Here is a 21526-nt window from a genome sequence, read left to right as displayed (position 1 = left end):
TAGCTGCCAAATCATCTGCTATAGCAGACATACTTACCATTGAATGACAGTGCAGTGCTCATGTCTAATGGCTGATTCCAGCAAAGCAGTGATCTGGGTGACTCTGATTAACTTCAGCTGTTATACAGTATATCACCTCATACAAAACTACATGTGTCACCTTACAAAGAAATAAAAAGTGCTTTGTGTCAAGTCACCTGTGATCTTTGCAGCCTTCTCCTCCTGGTTAACCCTGTTCTCCTCGTCCTCTTCATTCTCCTCCTCAAAGTCGTCCAGGTTGCCGATGTCAGCCTGCTTCATGCTCATCAGGCTGGCCAGGCTTTGCATGTCCTCATCACTGGACCGTAAAAAACATCCAACACAGACAGAAACTCATGTTCAGAGGTAGAAACAGCGCTCAAAACATTACAATTACATTGTTTTAAGATCAAGAGTTTTGTGATGATACACATTAAATATAGTGAAACCTAACAGAGATAATAAAAAAGAGGCAGGAAACACAATGCATAAATGGGTGCATGAACAAATGGAAATGCATCAGCATCAATGTGCTGGTTGGAAGACGAAGGAGCACACAAAATTCAACCCACCGCTCTCACCAACACAGCTGCCAACAGCTGGATCGTAGACTGGGATCGAATTCCGGTTTTGCTAGTCTGGTCCCGAGTACGAGCTTAAATAGGTTTGATTTTACGCAAACTGACCGAAGTGGCATTTGTTAGAATGACATGTTCCGGAAAATTAAAAAGTATCGTGCATCAGCAACACGTGCCGACGGCGTAATGGCACTAAATCCAAGTTGAACTGCATGAGCAATAAGCAACAAGACAACGTGATGAACACAGTATCATGTTAGCACAATTTAACAACAGCACAAAAATATGAGGGAGATCAAATTTTAGTAGAGATAGGAGGGGGGAAGATGTGCAGAGCCATGTTGTGTTTGTTTGTGTTTCAGTGTTTTTTTGGGGTGACGTGACGAGACATGACAGTTGATCTCACAGAAAACAAACTATGGCAATATGGCAATATTTAGGATTTGAAGCTGACGAAAGAGGTGAGCCTCTCATGGGCGCTCACACAGTGTCTACAGTGACTTGAATGTAATGAGAGTGTGTCATTATTCCACCTCGCTGTTTGAGACAGCGAGGTGGAATAATGACGCACTCTCATTACATTCAAGTCGGGAGCTGCTGCTGAATCAAGTGCAACACCGAGTGGTAAAGTCTGGTATACTGGTGCGGTGTTTAGCAAAATATAAAATTTTCCCACCAGCCTAACACTACTTGATTATACATAAGGATTTTCATGGTCTTCCAGCCTTATCTTTTTGTCTCCACCTTTACTTCAGACATCAGTCTCTACACCTTCGTGTCACAGTCCCCTGATACTTTAACTTCACTTGTCACAAATTAGGATTTTGTCTCTCATCCCTACTCAGCCTCCCGTCTCTCACTCTTTCCCATCCATCCTTTGTCTCTCATTTTCCCCCACCACCACTTTATTCACAGTGGTATCAACTTCTACAGTATTCCTTGTATTTCATGTAGACTTGTGTACTCCCCCTCGGTCCCTCAAAACCACCGCTCCATCATAATCAATGTATCCTCCCCTCTGTTCTTTGTGTTTGGTGTTTCCCAGGCCCAGAGGCTCATTTGAACTGGTGTGATTGAGTTTGTTTGTGTGTGGTCGACATCATTCCCCGAAGGGTTAACAAGGGTTACGTGCCATCGACCCGCCGTCCGCGCCACAACAAAGGCCTTGTTGCTCTGCTCTTGCTCAGTATGGGCTTGTGTGCGTGCGGCTGTCTTTAAATGAAAGTTGCTGCTATCACATTAGAATGAACAACAAACGGCAAACACCGCGATTGAGAGTGTGTGTCCTCAAATGAAAGTTGGTGGTATCAAAGATGAATATGTGAGAATGAATGAGAAGCTGCAAACACTGAGTGTGTGTCTGTAAATTAAACTTTGTGCAATCAAAGAATCTAAGACTCAGTGAGAAATGTATGTACATTTTTGTGTACATATATTATGTGTGTGTATATTCTTATACATCTTTATAATAAGGGTACACATTCAGTAGAACAACTCACATACCCAGACAGATTATCTTAATGTGATTCCTTACAGAGCTGAGTACATCACGTCCAGTATATTCCTTAAAGACTCGCAATAAAAACTTCAATAATAGCAGGAACAAAAAGGTCATCCAGAGGAGTTTGTACCTCAGAAAAAAGCCTACGAAAATTAACCATTGTGAGTAGTACTGCCCCTTGAAAGTTGGAGATTCGAAACATCAGTCTGAAACCCCTCAGCCGACTGAGATAGCTTTAAGTTGTTTTTGTTTTTGCTCGTCAGTGTCAGTGCTTTGCAGTGTACTTCTCGGGATGTTTTGGTCCCTAGATTTTGCTGTGGAGTGGGCGCTCTTGACTGTCTCAATACCGTGGACGTGACACAGCGGCACAGAGGAGGAGAAACTTTTCACCGTAAGGTTTTGGGATAACATTATCTTCACTCTTCTGCTTGAAGGGCAGTGAGTTTATAGCGCACAGGAACTTAATACGACACAGTTTGGCTTTTGTTTGATATCTAGCGTCAGCAAAAAAAATGTTATTGCACATTTCTGATCTGTCGATAGCGCAGTTAGCTTGTTTATTATATCACATGAATGCTGGTGTCACTGAACGGTTAAACTTTAAAACTTTATATGGGGAAAAAATGTGTCGGATATTAAACAACCGGATCTGATTTGACTGACATTATTCTGAGTTTGATACAGCCCTACTTATGAGCTTCAAACTCACAGGATGACGTTACACAAGGAGACCAAGACTTACGTGGCCTTTCCCTCACGGAGGAAGATGCAGGAGAGGGAGAACTGCAGTGTGGCTGACACCACCTTCTTTGACAGGGGCTTGAACTTGAGTTTGACATCTGTCTGTGTCGGCATCGGACTGGCGTACTGTTTCATGTTTATACTGCTGGTGGCCAAGGCCTTCCTCCGCCCGGATGGAGACTCCTGGAGAGGGGGAGAAAGATGAAGCACATTTAGGTGAATAAAGTCCAATATTACTGAATTTACAGTGCATAGCATTGGCACGACAGGGATCAATCGGAAAGCAAAGAAAAAAACGAATGTTCATAGTTTAACATCCTTCTTGGTAATCACGAACAAGCTACAAATCTGTGCCCTCCTGCATCCTCATTGTGAATTCAGTTGTGAAATCCTCCCTGATATTTCCTATCAAAGGTCCATGCTGAAGCCATTTTTGCTGCACTTCTTTTCAGAGATGTGCTCTGGGCCAGGGGCTAGCAGTCAAATTGGAATTTGGGAATATGCCACAGACCAGGTGATAAGAGTTATAGAATCAGTGACAGTGTGTGTGTGTGTGTGTGCTTGCGTGTGTGTGTACGCATGCAAGCCGCTCACCAGAGGACAGTGTGTGCAAAATAAGAACTGCCGGAAAGCCTTGTCACTGACTGCTAGATATGGAAACTAAACAGTTGGGGATGTTCCAGCCTTTTGTCTGCCCCCCACCACCACCATGCTGTCAGTGAATAGCAGACTGGTTCACCTCCTCGCTGTGTTGATACCACTCTCATACCATGTCCCCTCTTTTCTGTTGTGCCTCCTCTGTTGTCACAGATTCTGTTTTTGTGATGGGGGAACTGCCACATTTCCCTGGTTAACTGATATGTGTTCATTTGCATGACGACAGACTGAATCCAACGTAATGATCAGACACTGGTGCACACATGTCCCTTCACAGGCCATGTGGAATGAGAGCAGCAGGCGGTGCTCTCCCTGCTCTGTCTCTTTTTCATTGCATGGATGTCTAAAAACAGCATATGTAACTGTAGTGTACACACACCTACACACAGACACACACATACTGGTGTTATTATACCACAGAAAAATACCTTCTTGTCTGAGCTGTGAACAGAGCCCCGAGGATTCATCCTCTTGTGCGCACAATGCCGAACAAAGCGGAGCAGCTAGCTCTCTTTCACACAACACCAGTTTGAGAGCACATATACATATACACATACACTCCGGCGTGTACGGTAGATAAAGTGATACAAGCTCTTTACATTGCCTGTTTCCTGATGTCTTCACACACAAAAACACACACACACTGCAGAGGTTTTGGATCTGTGGGGAAAACTCAATCTCAGCCTTATCGCGAAGGACCGCAGGGTATTCATTCTCTCTCTTACACACACACACACACACACACACACACGGTATCAGTACAGAGTGGTAAAGCTATTGGTAATATAGTGAGAAACTATGTAAGCTGCAAATAGGGTCTAGAAATCTGTGGGCCAGTCAACAGATACTATCACTGCATGTAAATGTGTACTGTGACTTCAGCTCTTACTGTTCATTGTCATTAAAAATAGGGCAGTGTGTTGGCAAAAATTTGGCGATATGATATGCATCACAATCCAGGGCTTATGATTCAATTTGCTGTGATAGAGTGCGGTACTCTAAGCAAGGTGACATATTGTTATTTTTTAAAATTTGTCACACCACCAATCAAAACAGTGGAATCTGAATTTGTGTTTATCACAGTCCCTGTAACATCCAATATCATAACACTACTTTTTGGGCAATCTCAGCAAAGGAATTAACCTTTGCCTGTATCAATAAAAAATAGAGTGCTTGCAGGACTCTTTAGGTAAACAAATTAAGAAAATAAAAAAATTGTAAGCAATTAAAATTTGATAGTGTTTTTGAGAATCAATACAGATCACAAAACAAAATATTGCAATACTCAAGTGTGCAAATATTTTCCAACACCCCTAATTAAAACATTACTGCTGGGTGTGCAGACTATGATTAAATTAAACATACTGTGGTTGAAAATAGTCAAGAGGTGGACACAATGAACTGTGCACATAGCCAATTCAGTTCCTCAAAGCTACAGCTGGTAACTTTTATGAAAATAACTTTTAAACATATTTGCCGAAAGACTATCTTGTTCCTCTTCCTCCTCGTAGTGCCTCTAATAGCATTTGTTAGAATCCACCACAGCTGAAGGAAAACCAATCAGAGCCAAGGAGTCTGTAACCTAGTTGTCCATCATGTCAATCACTGCAAACTGCCAAAATAGGCAGAGTCTCTTCAACTACATTGCCTATTTTTCATCTCTAATGTTTTCAAAAATATGATTACCTGTCTTATGCACTTCTGTCAGGATATACAGGCAGCTCCAACAAATACGACAAAAAGTTATTTCTATAAAAGTTACCAACTACAGCTTTAAATCATTGAGATCAAGACACCGATCACTTATTTGATTAATATCTGGTTTAGTCAGAAAGGTATGTCTCACTGCCAAACAAATAGCCCATATCTGACATGACCCCACATTCTCTCGTATAACTTCATGGTTAGGTTCTCCTGCCAATGTGCTCACTTTTGCTCACAGTGTGAAAGCCTTTTTTTTAGTGCATTTGTACAAGACATATAAAACCTAAAATTGATGTGGAAAAGATGAGAAGAATCTGTTTCTATCCTGCTGTTCCATCCTTCCATCTCCCACCCTACATCTCCTCTATCCTTCCATCTCTCTCCATCTTTCTCACCTCGCGTCTTGCACAAACCAATAATTAAATAAATAACTACAGAGAAAACTAACCGACTGACTGGCGAGGCCACTTGACATTTCGTGCTGACATGTGAGCCTTGTCGCTTTGGCTTGGGAACATAATGACGTATCATCGCCCCACCACCAACCCCAGCTTGTCCAAAGAGCAGCCCATCAGGAGAAGAGTAAGATGGGGGGGGGGAGAACTCTCCACCTCCTATCTCACTGCAGATTACACCCTGGCTATTATACTAAGCTAATAGCGCATGTAGATACGTTATGAATGAATTTGCTAAATGCACCAAACACTTAAGAAGAGGGGATTTAGCAAAAAGGAGGATGGGGAGGAGAAGGGGGAGAGGGATCTTGAAAATAGGAAATACTTAAGGATATGCAAATACCCCGGCGCAAGAATGGAATAACCGTTTCAACAGATTTGAGTAGGGACAGCAAACAATGGAAATCTGCTCCATTTCCCCGGATGCTGCTTGTCAATCAATGTGTGTGTGCGCATATGACTGTGTGTGTGTGTGTGTGTGTGTGTGTTTGAGAGAAAGTGAGAGGGGGTAGCTGGGATTAGGGTGACTGGGAGGTTGTGACAATGTGTAAAATGAAAGGGAAGGACAATACAGAAGTTTAATTTATTACAGAGAGGATAGGACTATCAATATGCTCTCTCTTTCCCAGGGAATGACTAAATACCTGAGTGTGTTTTTGAGTGTGTGTGTGAGTGAGTGAGTGTGTGTTTGTGTGTATGGAGGGGGCACAGCGGGAGAGAGAGGAAGACAGAGAACGAAGGACAGAGAAAGAGAGAGGATAGACAGAAGGAGGGAGGGGTGATGGCTGAATGCTGCCCCCTAGCTGCATCTTCATACAACTGTAGGGTATCATTTAAAACCAACAGTTAGCTCTGACTCACAGCTTTGTACCACACACACACAAACCAGGCCACATGTGACAAGACACATGAAAAGGACTAAAGATATAAGAGCAATCAAACCTGCCTACAGTCACTGTGCACTACCTTCTTTAATTTCATAAATGACTCATTCGTCATTCAAGAAGGGAGTGTTTGTGTTAGTGTACCAGTCCTGCCCCTCTCCCCTGGTGCCAGCTGGCCCTGGATCGATTCACAGATGCTCCCCTGGTGGGGGGGCAGGGGTCAGGGCAGGAGGGGTGCCCGGGGGTCCTGCTGAATCCCTCTGCCCCAAAATGCCAATGGGACGGGCCAGGGGAAGGAGGGGTTGGGATCCTTTTGTCACTGAGAGATGGATTAATTAGGCTGAGTGCTAAAAGAACCAGGCTTCTTTGTATAGACCTGGTCTCACACACACACTGACAGTTCAGCGGTGTTAGCACATAATGAACAAAAAGTGCCCAACACACACACACACACACACACACACACACACACACATACACTCACACACCTATCAGCTAATGGTTTTTTAACACAGGTCACCAGTCGATGGTTTCTAATTTTAATGGTCGATGTTCCACATTGATCCATATACCACCACATTTACTAACAATTCAACATGATCTTTTCCTGGACTGACCAAGATCCCAAATTTCTGGTGTAACTGGAGAAACCAGAGAACTGCAAATGTACAAATGGTAATTTTAATTTTGACAACTTTCTGATTCTGTTGTGCTCCTGCTATTGTTGGCAATATGCATTGTACAACCGATTTGTCAATAACTGAAATGAATGTGATGATGTTAAGTATGTTGTTGAGGAAGACAGGAGATAAAAACATGGTTCTGGCATCACAACGATGATGATAAACGTCAAGCAGATGATTATCTGACTTAAGCCTGCTGCCACAAAACAAAACAATCCTAAACTGGATGAAAGGGACAACCTGAGGTCAGTTACACTTACACAACATGAAAAGGACAGTTCACCCCAAAATGATAAATACCTCTTACCTGTAGTGTTATTAATCAGTCTAGATTTATGTGATGTGAGTTGCAGAGTGTTGAAGATATCAGCCGTAGAGATGTCTGCCTTCTCTCCTCTATAATCGAACTAGATGGCTCTTGGCTTGTGGTGCTCAAAGCACCAAAAAATACATTTGACAACCTCAACAGCAGTGTCTCTTTCCAGAAATCATGACGTCCTCCTCAGCTGAGCTGTAAGGTTAGCTAGCTCAGTGGTGCTCGGTGAGCTAGCAGTAGATGCACGCTTCCTTCTGCACAGTGATACAGTTGGTGGGTGTAGTTCAGTATAAAGAAAATAATTCCTACATGAAACTGCTCACAACAGGGTCTGCAGATTATCTTTATAAACCGGGTCATAATTTCTGGAAAGAGACATCTGGGGTTTCTGTTTTGGCATTTTTGAGCACCAGAAGCAGAGTGCAATTTCTACTCCGATATCTCCAACACTCGGCGACTCACACCTAACAATCTTGACTGATAAATAGCACTACAGTTCTGAGGAAAATATGTATTTTTTTAATTGGGTGCAAGTGTCTTTTTACAACTGCACATCTGGAAAAATTGCTTATTATATACAACAATAATTTTTCTTTCCTTATATCCGTTCTTCGTCTCTCATTTTAAAATGTGTTTATTGTGAAGTTATGTGAAGCAAAACCTCACCCTCAAGGCAGATAATATGCACATAGGGGGTTCAAATACTCCACACAAAAGTGTACACAGGCCTTTGTAATTTGTATTCACACGGATCAGAAAAAATAAAAGCCAAACTCAATTTACCCTATAGAATAACCCTGAGGTAGCACCGATTAGCCCTCCGCCCCGACACCCAAAATCAGCTGGCTCTGGTTGAATTCAGCAGTCAGCAGATTGGAGGTGGGGGGGCACAGTGCTATTCCTCTCGCCTCAAGGTCACAGTTATTGGAAATGGAGACATCCAATGTGCTCACATCTCTCTTTGAATCCGCACACAATGGAGTGATTCCTCTGTGTCAATTTGGCCTCCCCTGATAACTGATAAGGCAGGCCTTTTTACATACCACCTATGAATACCGCACTATATGCGTTATAGACAGACACACACACACACACACACACACACACACACACACACACATACACACTCAGATTAAGACCAATTTATTCATCTGCTACTATTATATGTGAGGATTTATTTTTTTTCCCCGAGCAGTGTGTATTTTTAAAGGCAACAATGAACATAAAAGGCATGCAATACTATCACTGCGGTTATGTGAATTACAATAACAATGGTTTTAATAATGGAATGAACTGTGCAAATGGCTTTTATGTGTATTGTCACATAGAGACACACACACACACACACACACACACACACACACACACACACACACACACACACACACACACAGTCTCTCTCACACACAAGTAGAAAAAAAGGATTTCTCTTCACTAGAACCACCTCGTGGATCAGATTTAACTTAAAACCCCCAAAATGGGAACATCTTTCACTGACCACCACCTCGTCCCCGGGGGGCGTAAACAACAAAAAAATGACAAGGTTGACAAACAGTCGAGGGAAAGTGAGAGAAGAGAGAAGATTAGTCACAACAAGAGCAGGATTAGGCTTGTTTTAAAGGAAAGGACGGCAGATTACAGCACAGTGTGTGCTGTAGTTTTGGCTGAATATGGTTTAAAATGACACTGAGCTCCAGACATGGAGTCCTTTTTGTGTAAAGAAACTGGATACGGGACAGTCTGGCGTGCGCCTACTGCCAGGTACAGAACGATCAGTACAAGCCTACTCTCACGACACATGAGAAGGTGATAGTGGGGGTAAACAGAGTCACAAGCAATTACTGTGCACCAACAATTGAAAACAAAAACCCAACTGCGAGAAGACTCCAAATGAAAGAAGAAAATACATTCTACCAGTATGGCAGCTAAAAGTGCAACACACACTGCCGCCGGCGCGGCGCTGTGGCCGTCAAGTGCCACCCCCAACACACATTGGCAGTGGCGCACAGCGGCACCGTCAACGTGTATTTCCCACCCCAGCCTGCTAGGTGGCTGTACCTACACTAGTTGCCCACGGCTGCCAACTGCTAGTAACGGAAGAAGAAGAGGAAAAACTTTGAGACAACAACAACTTGGATTTCACGGGTGAGTTTCTTATCAAAGTCCTCTTATTAAAAATTTGAAACAACCGGAGTTGATACTACGGCAGCCGACACGTACATAAAAGGCTTTTCTCGCAGCGCCGGCCGCGCTGGAAATAGAGCAGTGGGCTGAAGCAGAGCGGTGCGGCGCGTCGGCCGGTGCCAGTGTGGGTTGGTTCATAGAATATAATGGAGGTGGGCGTTTTGACGCACGGTGTATGGCGGCGGTGTGTGTTGCACTAAAGAGTAGCCTCGTGGCAGCTGAGCCTGACCTTTGACCTAATTGTGGAGAGGGCCAGTTAGAAACATTTTGAAAAGTTTTTCTTTGATCAAAGCAGATGTACACAAATTTATAAGTTATTAACACTTCCTTGACAGGTGATATCCCTTGCTTCTGGAGCCATATTCTGTGTTTGGCAGGCAACATGCTCCGTTATTACACATATTGATAATAAGTGTTTGTGTCTCAAAGAGAGAAAAGAAAGGGAAGAAGTTAGAGAAAAACAAAGCAAAGGGAGAGACAGAGAGTGGAGAGAGGAATGCCTTTAATGCAGGGTTGCCTCTGATGGCAGCAGATGAAAGGAGGAGAGTCACAAACCAACCAGCCCTTAAAAGGTCTAATCCTAACTGGGAGAGAAGAGTGCTTTATTGGGGACTACACTTGCTAGCTTGCAAGCCAAACCCACACAGGAATACACTGAAGAACAGCAACATTCCAGAGGTTCAATAACATTAATAAGACCTTAAAGCTATCATCTCTACACCAAAGAGTCAAAAGGCTGAATGACAGTCATGCAAACTAGCTTCCTTCACACTCCCCTCAGCCTCCCAACAACGTCACACACGACTTAAATGTATGTTAATGTCATCACTATGTGCTCTGTTTGAGCATATATATGCACCTAATACACATTTACATCAAACCCATTAAACAATGTACAAAATACTAGTGTTGACTGGGACAGGGATGGCAGGAAGATTTTTAAGGGAACACATTTAATTAATACACTAACAGGAGAGTGTTAAAAGCCATTTTGCAGCATGGACATTGATATAAAAACCTCTCATGAGAACAATAACCTGTGTAAACACTGGGACTGCATCTACAACTTGTGTTATCACTTCATTTGTTGGTTTATTCATTCATTTTCCGTAACCACTTATCCTGTTGGGATAAGTTGGGGCGGGGCCTATCCCACCTGACATTGGGTGAGAGGTGGGGTACACCCTGGACAGGTCACCAGACTATCACAGGGCTGACACGTAGAGAAAGACAACCATTCACACTCACATTCACACCTACGGACAATTTAAAGTCACCATAACCTGCATGTCTTTGGAGTGTGGGAGGAAGCCGGACTACCTGGAGAAAACCCACTCTGACACAGGGAGAAGATGCAAGCTCGGCACGCAAAGGCTCCCACACCATGGGTTCGAACCAGGAACCCCCTTGCTGTGAGGTGACAATGCTCACCACTGCACCTCTGTGCCGCCTTTGTTGGTTTACTTTTGGATTAATCGTTCAGTTAATGAAATGTCTGATATAAGAAAAAGATGACATTGCAATTTTCAGGAGCCCAAGGTGATGTCTTGTTTTGTTCGATTAAGAGTCCAAAGATATTGAATCAACATTTAGGGCCAATATAAAACAAGAAAAGCAGCAAATCCTCAATGTTAAGAAGCTGAAACCACCAGATGCCTGTCATTTATCAAACAAAGATGCCAAACAAATAATTGATCATCACAATTGTTGATGGACTCATCGTTGAACTGAAATCCACCATTGCCATCCAGTTTTTCTAATTAGTCTGCGTCACAATTCATAACCAGCAAAAATGCTTAGATGGACACCAAGCCAGTATCTCATATCCTCTCTTTCTACCTTCATTTCTGTCCCTCCCACCCTGACTCCCCCTCTCTCTCTCTCTTTCGCCTTATCAGTGTGTCCAGGGTGCCCTCCTCTCTTCGACTCTCCGGGTCTTTCTTTTGGGTGGCCCTCAGTGCCCCCCACACACACTCAGACCCAGAGCATGCACTTCAGACAGGGGGCTAATGGGAAAATAAATTACCAGCAGGCAAAAGCCCTAGCTCTGCACTTCTGCTGGAGAGAGAGAAAGGGACACGGGGGGTTTGGAAAGAAGGGGGGGTGGTCAAGAAATGGAAAGAGAGAAGGGTAGAGAAGACGAAAATGAAAGACAGAGAGGTGGATGGCAAGGAGACTGACAGAAAGAAAAGTAGAGAGAGGGGGGAGAATGGAGAAAATGAGGCAGAGGGGGTGATGGAGAAAGAAAGACACAGCCAAGAGGGGGGAGGGAGGGAGAGAGAAAGATAGGTCGACAGGATTATAGCAGGAGTTCATCCCTGGTCTATGAAGTGCCTGCTCATCACTTTTCCCACCATTTCACCATCTCTGGCCATCATAGAGGCCTAAAATGGCCAATAACATCACCACACACACACACATTGAGCCAATACCTGCAGCTACTGTATCTAGGATTGATTACTCCCCCTGCATGAAGCAGCAGTTCGGATATCAGGACGGCAGATTCACCACGGCAGCGGACATTGGTGGAGGTGTGTGTGTGTCCAGCAAAATCTGTGTCCATGCCTGTTCATGTAGAAAGTTGGACAGATTTGAGTGCATGGAAGATGACTGAGTGGCTGTGTGTGTGTTACAGAATGAATGATGATGATGGTCGACCACCCAAGTTCTTGTAAACTTTAACCTTATTTTATAGGACACACTCCGACACAAAAACTTCACTTCTGCAGAACTGATACAATGCTGACAAAATCTGGTTCAATTTGTCACTATGAGAGCAAGAAAATAACCTCCGGCAGGCACCAACTAATGACAATATGGGCTTTTATTCATAGAGCAGTTATGAAAAGTGTTAGAAAGCGCTTAGCATGCTGACTAGCAGTGCAAAGCATTCATGTTGTGACCATTTACACTCACTTTACCCACTAAATTCTTATTTAAGCATTAGCTTTTAGGCCCTGTCTGCACATATACAGATGTTTTTGTCAATATACATTTTACTTTGGCCTCTCGTCCACATGCAAATAGTTGGTCACTAAAATGCAGATTATTTCAAATGTCTTTTAAGGTGCGTTTGGGAAATGATTACATGAATTCCTCAATTTGCACATGCACATTGTTGCTTTGTGTAACGAGCATATGCTACAAACAACAACAGCAACGGCAGACTACTGGTTTGCTAACGTTTTCTGCTTGGTTTTAAAACAACTTTACACTTAACCTTCGTATTGCTTTACCACTTCACAGACTAACAAAGCCATTTGCTGTGCTCAATGTTTTTGCTCCAGCTCAGCGTCTGCAGTGTAAAATATGCAAGAGGTGGAAGAGTGGGATTGTTGTCGAAAAGGAACGGAAGGAAAACTTTTGCAAATCCAGATGATCACTCCTATGTTTTTGTGAGCTCCTTCATCCTTATATTGAAAGTGAATCAATGGCGTTGAGCTCTTTAGTAGGTGTTTTGAAAAAGTTAATGTTAGCCTGTACACTTTACTGCCTTTGTGATGAGGGGAGACTGCTTCTAGACTGGTTTCGGGGTCATTTTATGTCCTTGTATGGGAAGATATATTTTGTAAAATGAAGGTCATATGGACACAAAAACAGAGGGGAAAGTTAATATGTTGCATGTTTAAAATAATAATAGATTTCCTAACATCTCTAACAAAGTATTGTGATACTCCTCTCATTCTGTTGTAGCGTCACCACCAGATAACAGAGAAAAGGATGTTAAGAGGCTCAAGGGTTTTGTTGATAAAACGCCCAACAAGATCTCAGTATGGAACTTCTATATTTCCGAGATATCAACTGATGATTTCCAGGTAAAGACAACACAGAGACTTTTGGGAATCAGCATCTCCGCATTCACTCAATTCTCACATTTAAGATCTGTTTGTTTTAGCTGTTTTAGGCAGGCTGCTGAGATCTGACAGAGCTATGATAGGGCCCTAATCCAGAGCAAAGCTGATTTGCTTAAGGGGGAGGGGGGGGGTTGAGATGGCCTGTGACAAGAAACAATTGCCCCAAGTGAGAGTCTGCCTCTCTCCCACCCTGCTCCATGACAAAGGTGTACTCTCCATGCTAAGTGACAAATCTGGGGAGACAAAGAGCATTAGCAGGGTGATGCTCTGCTTCAGTGCCTCTGATTGTGGCCAACTCAAAGAGAATCTAATATGGATTTTAAAAAGAGGAGAGGGAGAGATTAGAATGAAAGAGAAACAATGAACACCTTCTACCAAGGGGGAATTAGTGGAGGGATTGGATAAGGAGCTGGTTTGCCTTAGTGTGTGTGCATGTGTGTGTGCATATGTGCGCATGGGTGAGCGCTTGTTCTTTGAAATTCCTTTTCCGCGAAAGAACAATAGGGTTCCCAGATTCTGTTTATGTGCATCTACATGTGAGACACACTCACAGAAACACAAACAGCTTTTTATCATATCTAAACGTGTACATTGAGGATGAGCTATTTGGTCTATGATCTTTTTTTATGACTTAGAAATCATGAAACAGGACCATAAGCCTGAATTTACAGATTCATGGGGCACTCATAACTAGGGTTAGAAATTGGCAGCCAAAAAAACCCAAAACAATGGTTTTCTATTGTGCGGCTGGTAGATCTTGGAAACCACCAGCCACAGTGGCGGGTCGACAAAAAGTTAATGTTCTAACCCTGCCTATAACAAACTTGAAGGGCACCTGGGAGCACAGGCCTCCACCAAACCCACATGCCCTATTCTGCAATGTTCAGTCCCCTCAGGAGGCTGACGATCTGTGTGACCTTGCAATTTTGTCCAATCACCGCAAATTTGACTATTTAAAAAGGGTAAAATCTAATTTCATTGTAGAGCTGCACACAAGATATTGATTCACTCAGCCCCTACATGTCCGACTTTCTGTCTCTGTTAATCATGAGACTACAGCTGCAGGAGTGTGAGCTGTGTGACACAGTGACTCAGTGAGCTTACTGTTAGCATCACACGGCTCATCTTACCTAACGATTATTAACGGATTTAACGACAGAGTTGAGCTGTTCTAATGTCTGCATGAGATTGTTGGGACTGTTTAAGAGCTTGGCGTTGGGTGTTAGCTGCTGCTGCCGTGTTAGCTTGTGCTAACTGGGCAAAGAGAGCAGGAGGAGAGCGGCTCACAAAGACAGTCCTTCAGCACTGCTCCAAGCAGCAGTGATTTTCACTTGCCAATGTAATTTTATTTTTAAAAACGCCTATAAACATACCAAAATCTATCGCATTTCTTTGAAAAGCTGCCGTGAAATCAGGCTTTTCAGGCCTCTTCAGTCCCAAAAAAGCCTGCAAAATCCTGGAGGGACAGAGTGTTAACAAAAGTGAAATTCTTCTTGTTCCTTGGCCCATGCAACAATCTACCACCAAGTTCTAAGAAAATCAGGCCAGTAGTTTTTCTGTAATCCTGCTGATGGACACACAAACACACCAACAAATAAACAAATCGAAAACATAACTTCTTTGCAGGAGGTAACAAGCATTAAGGGGGGCAAGGGTCACCATACTGTCTCAACAGGCCTTTTATCAACTGATAACACAGGAGTTGCTGAAGACATTCAAAACAGAGGAGCTCTAGTAATGTTCTTTATGATTTTACCTTCACTTAAGGGACATTTCTAAGCAAATTTTGATGAGAGACACACCCAATATGAGCCCCTCTCTCATGGTGGAAATGTGTCCTTCATCACACCTCCTCAACACCCACGGGTGTACACCTTTACTGCAAGACACCTCAAATTCCTGACCCCATTCCCTCTGGGTGCGGTACTCCAAGTACAGATTTATATCCCAAACAGAGACGGAGACATGTTTGGGGATCAGTCTAACTGTCAGTGGCTGGCTTAGCACTGGCATCAGAGCACATCACAAGACCCTATTCATTGCCACTTAGCAGAACAGTCGCCTCAGTTTGCCAGTAACTGTGTGTGTGTTTGTGCATGTGTGTTCACTCCCTAAAATGCTCATACACAAAACACACACTCGCACGTACTCACTGTGAGCGGATCTTGACGAGATAATGTCAAACGAGTCACCCTACACACAAGTTTAACCTAAGTTCATCACAAACCTCTCCACACATATTCTTTCGCCACCACCGCCCACACACACATTGCACATATCTACCGAGCCAACGACCCGCCCACGCAGGCCCAGCGGGTCAAGCTTGTGGATAAACAGGGGGATTTGCAGAGGGCAGTGTTTTGCGGGCCACACAGGCCTGTCTCCATCGCGAGCAGCCATCTTAAGTCGCACAGAGGAAAAATAAATAACTGAGAGATGGAGATAATAACTGTTACGCTGTCCAATCATGCCTCACGTCGCACCAGAACTGTCTGACCACCCATCAGTAAGCCATGACACCAAAACAAGGTGAGATGAGGACGAAGACAGATGAGGAAGAGTCTGATTAGAGCTGACCGAGCAGGGCAGGTGACAGGATGTGAAGCCATGAAGTGATAGAGGGCAACCTCAGAGATGACTGATAGCAGAGGGTGTGGCAGCCAACAACGCACACCTAAGAGCCTCTGCTGAGAGATCAGGACTGTAGCACTCAGAAATTATTTAAGAAATGGAAGACTTAGCAATGTGAACTGGAAAATGGCAACTTAATAGGAAAGAAGTTAATGACCTCATCTGTATTAATGCTCTGCAACTTAAGGGGCTGCACTAGATGTGTCAGGTTTTGCACACAAATCAATTTAAAGAACAGGAACAGTCAATGAGTGACATGATGCTTACAAATACAAGTCAACACACCTTGAACAAATTACATCTCATCCTCCCTCCTTCCTCACTACTTTGTCTCCCTCTCCTCCTCCTCTGATTTCTTCACTTCACTGTTGCTGGTTCGAGTCTCATTTTACACCAACCCCCCAAAAAAACCTGATACAGTAGACACCTCTGCTGAACCTTGCCAGCATGTGTGTTTGTAGGTGAATGTGTGTGTGTGTTCATGAGTGCTTAGGTGTGTGAGTCAGTGTGTCTTCTGGGTCAGCTTGGGGACAGGAGGCAGTAACAGGAGGAGGAGGTACAGCCGGTTTTCTAGACTGGCACAAGCCTGTACAACACAGAGGCGCCGGCAAACCCCTGCAGGGCCCCAAAATGCTTGGCCTGGGACAACAGCCATCAAACTGTAACAGAAATTAGATTTCTTCAATTTAATATCGTCCTAACATTTTTAAATAAAAGTATATTTTAATGATTTTAAACTTCTACTGATACTTGTCAGACAGTATACTTCGGGAAAGAGAGAAGGACTGCCTATTATAAAGGCTCCCCGCTGAAATAGAAACACAGACGTTCAGAATACGTGGTATGTGGCATAAACCTACCATGATGCCTGAGATTTGCTGTTGTAAAATGTATTATTATTATTAAACACCCAGTATCAGGTAGGAAGTTGCACAAAAAAAATGCTGTGGCATACAGATAGTGACACAAACTTCATAAAAAACGGTGCTGAAATCTGTTTAATACGCCACTGTTTGCCTCTTGTTTTGAGATACATGCAAGTTGTGTCTGCTTCGACATGGGCTGCAGGATATATCGTTTCAGCACCAACACTGCGATGTGCACATGCGCAATCACAGGATGCGGAATGTCAGGTTCGGCAAATTAACTAAAACACGTCCTGCTACAACTTTTGTGCTGCTTGATATAAAAGGAAAACTCACATGGTTATCATTTTCCAGGACTAATGCTACTGGCCGCTTTTATACAGGTTACATGTGTATTGTGATGTAGTCTGGCAACCTTATCACGACATTTCCTGACCATTCTTCATCGCATCGAGTGGCCAAACTATAAGAGTTAGTTACCAGCTACAAGTCAGGGTAGAGCTAATTGAGTTAGCCTGAATAAACCAAAGGTCTCCCATCTACGGTTTGGAGCAGCATTGCTGGAATCGTACTATTAACACTAAGGTTAATCTACAAGAGAGGTCTGTCTGATGAACAACCAAAGCATGCCACACTTGTCAACTGCAACCTGAAAATAAGAGAAGCAGGATGGGAGTAACATAAGGGAGTTATGTTAGATCACTGACTTCAGCCTGGATTGATAGAAGAGCATTAAATGAGTAAAAAGGCGTCACGCTGAGTCAACCAGTGTATTTAACAACCTATTATCCTCCTCCTACCCCTCAGAAAAGTCCACAGAATAAAAATCCATTTTCAAAAACCAGGCTGATAATTCTAGAATGGTTTATTATTTAAAAATATCAGTCTTTCCCAATATCGTGAAGCCCTAGCTTTGACTGACACTCACAAGTTCTTTCGCTGGCAGGGATGCCATTACACAAGCAGACCTGGATGCACAGAGAGTGTATTGGTATTAGCTTGCAGTGCACTACAAACACAACAAATCTCGTTAGCAGTCGACTGTCAGCAGGTAGGTCTTGCCCCTCTTTTGGCCAACCAATCACAATATCTCACCTTGTTTAGGTTACAGTATCGCTCCCCCTTTTGTGCCTTATGTGTATATTTCACAAATGCATCATCAGTTTTGCCAAAATACTGAACGCATGGTGTGATCCGCAGTTTGTCACATCAACATCTCCAGTCAAAACACACACACTAACTTAGGCTGTTGGGTCAGTCGTGTGAAGGCCACACAGGTGGGAATACGGATGTTTCCCAGGTGACACTTGTGTTTTGATGTTTATTTTGGGGTCAAACGTCACACTGTATGAGGCAAAACAAAACCTGTTTGGGCTGGTTCAGACTCTGAATGTGTGTGTTGGGCCAGAAATGTATCTATATGTGTCTGTGTGTGACAGGGAGTGTGTGTGTGTCTGTGTGTGAGATTATATACTGTATGTGTACCCTGTGTATATGCCTAATGTGTATATGAGGGAGAGACACTGTGTGTATAAGACAGTGTACATAAGACTGTGTGTGTGTTTGCTGCAGTGTCTGGTGACATCTGCTGCGTTGTTGGCCGGGAGCGGAGCGCAGCGGGCTGCAGGAGCCTCAGACTAAGGAGATGAAAGCCGAGGTCACAACCTGGACCAGTGGGACAAGACACACTCACTCACACAACACACAAATACAAAGTCACACATGCAAACGTTAAGACACACACACAGACTGTATGCACGTGGCACACACACTGCAAACATATGTCCCACACACACAGCATGCGGAGGGGGGCATACAAGCACACAAGGACAAGAGATGTAAGAATAAACAGGGCAAAGATAAAACAGTTATGCAGACAAAACAATATGAAGAGAGACTAAATACAAAGCCACACACACAAACACACACTGACAGTATGAAAAAGATGACGCAAGCACAGAAAGCAAAGCCCCACATCATCAGGGGCAACAGTTTAATCAGTTTAATTAACAAACACATGCATGTATGCATGTAAGCAAAAACACACACACACACACACACACACAGATAGAAGATATGGTGCGTGCCAAGAGATAGTGTGCCAAAAGCTGCACAGAGCAGGGTGTGCCTGTGTGTGAGTGCAAGCATGTGTGTGTGTGTGTGTGTGTGTGTGTGCTAGGGTTGAAACTAACGACTTTTTTCATTATTGATTAATCTGCTGATTTTCACAATTAATTGACTAATCATTCAGAAAATAGTGAATTAAGGCCATCCAACCTTCTGAGAGTCCAGGGTGATGTCTTTAAATGTTTTGTTTTGTCAGTCTAAAACTCAAAGACATTTAGTTTAATGCGATATAGGAGAGAGAAAAGCAGGAGGAGCAGAAATCTCCATATTTGAGAGGCTGACACTGGCATTTTCAGACATTTTAGGAGGACAGATTATTCGATTAACGATTAATCCACAGACAAATTAGTTGCCGATTACTTTTCTGTTGATCAAGTAATCGTTGCAGCTCTAGTGTGCGCTCAAAGAAAACACGAATAATAATATATGTTAAAGGTACAGCTGCGAAAAGAGCAATATTAATATATGTAGACTGTTTTTTCAATTAGCCACTTAATCTTTTAATCTATTAAATATTAGAAAGTGGTTTAAACGCCCAAACACAAGTACCCAGACCTCATTTCAGTTGATTTGTTGGGCCAAAAGTCCAAATCACATAGATATTTTGTTTACAATGGGCTGTTTTATTTATACAAAAATATTTGTGCTGTCTCTCTCTCTGACTCACTCACACACCACACAAAGAATACAAATAGACAGTGTCCCAAATGAACACCACCCCACACACACTCAGACACAGATACGGTCACACACAAATAAGACACCTGCACAGAGATGTCGTTAGAGAGACACACACACACACACACACACACACACACACACAAACACACACCTCATGGTGGTGGTAGCAGTTAGTCAGCAGACCAGCCATGTGACGGGGTGGTGTGGTGTGGATTAGGGGGCCAGTAAGCCTATTAGGGCGACAGGAGGGACCACCCGGCCTCCACAGCCACCTACAACCCACTAACACACACTCAGAGCACCCTAACACATAACTGACTGGACACACACTCACATACATAGCCCTCCAGACACAGGTGCAGGTTCTCACCAATGACACCAACACACCCACAGACACACACAGCAAGATACAGACACACACACACACATTGTTTTTTTATGCTGGGAGCTTAATTCTGTGGAGTAATTTGCTCTATATTGTGTGTGTGTCTTCATTTTCTTAGTCAGCCCATAATACTGTATGTGCTTCAATGAACAAAAATAATACATTTTAGCTGCGTAGTAGCAGAAAATGGCAGCATTTAGAGTTGCAATAGTTATGTGTGTGCGTCTCCAGTGCAAGCTCACTGTGTGTTTGTGGTTGTGTGTATGTGCCTGTGTGGGGAGGGGTCCAAGCATGGGGGGTAATCACCAGCATCTGTTGCCTCTCCTCAGGGCGATTAATTAGATTAAATTAATTTGGAAAGCGTGTGTGAATGTGTGATCCCATACTAAGAACCCCCCCGCCTCCCTACAGTGACACACACACACAGACATACACACACACACTAATTTACATCCTTCCAGCTTTTAACTATAAAGCATATATTATTCAAAATTAGCACCGTGAGCACACATGAACAACACCAACGAACACACGCGCCCTTCTTTATAACACAATAAATTAGGCCCTTTGAGTTCTCCAAACTATTTAAGAAATGGGAAACGAGCAAAGGTGAAAACTTTGGAGACACATGCGTGCACACGAGCGCAAATTAATCCCAATTTGTCGGCCTCGGCACGGGAGAAACTTTTGGGATTTCATACTTCATACCAGCTTTTGTCACCTTTGCGTGAATAGCCAAGGGCTGAAATAATTGTGTTTTTCTTCCCCGAGGCCCAGTCAGCGCTCACAAGCCACTGGCCTACGTAATGTGTTCCAGACAGAGAGAGGGGAGGGAGGGGGGCAATATACACACCATGGGTACAATACAGAGGGAGGGTGTGTGTGTGTGTGTGTATGTGTGTGTGTATAGGTAATGGAGGTAGGTTAGCTTGTGTGTGTGCGAGTGGTTGGGTGTCATGGTTTTTCACTGTGTGAGCGGTGAGATGACTATGTGTTGGTGTGTGACTGTATGAGTGTGCGAAAGTGGGAGGAATGTGGCGTGGAAATGGCCTTAATGGAGTTGGATGTGGTCCACAATAGACAGGACATCACCTCAGAGAGAGGACTGAAAGGGAGAAAGAGACAGAGAGGAAGAGAGATAGAGGAGGGGAAAGAAAGCAGTAACAACACGGCCTGAGGGGGGACAGAAACATTACCATAAGCCATGATTTTAAAAAATCCCTCAATATACTATACATAGTTAAATAAGTCAAATGTTGGT

The 21526-nt window shown here is 43.4% G+C and overlaps 1 protein-coding gene across 7 annotated transcripts in view; it reads right to left on the bottom strand.

Annotated features, from left to right (window-relative positions):
- The window catches only part of ehbp1 (EH domain binding protein 1), a 162570-nt gene that overhangs the window by 112161 nt on the left and 28883 nt on the right, over positions 1 to 21526 (bottom strand). For all 7 annotated transcript variants that reach the window (XM_050071704.1, XM_050071707.1, XM_050071709.1 and 4 more), the window contains exons 6-7: positions 2840 to 3021; positions 198 to 337 (exon numbers count right to left, since the gene is read on the bottom strand). In XM_050071704.1, the coding sequence (XP_049927661.1) occupies positions 198 to 337; positions 2840 to 3021 (322 nt within the window). The remainder of the gene's footprint in view (positions 1 to 197; positions 338 to 2839; positions 3022 to 21526) is intronic.

Source organism: Epinephelus moara, chromosome 19, assembly GCF_006386435.1.
Source record: "Epinephelus moara isolate mb chromosome 19, YSFRI_EMoa_1.0, whole genome shotgun sequence".
NCBI lineage: Eukaryota > Metazoa > Chordata > Actinopteri > Perciformes > Serranidae > Epinephelus > Epinephelus moara.
This window is presented reverse-complemented; position numbering and strand designations above follow the sequence as displayed.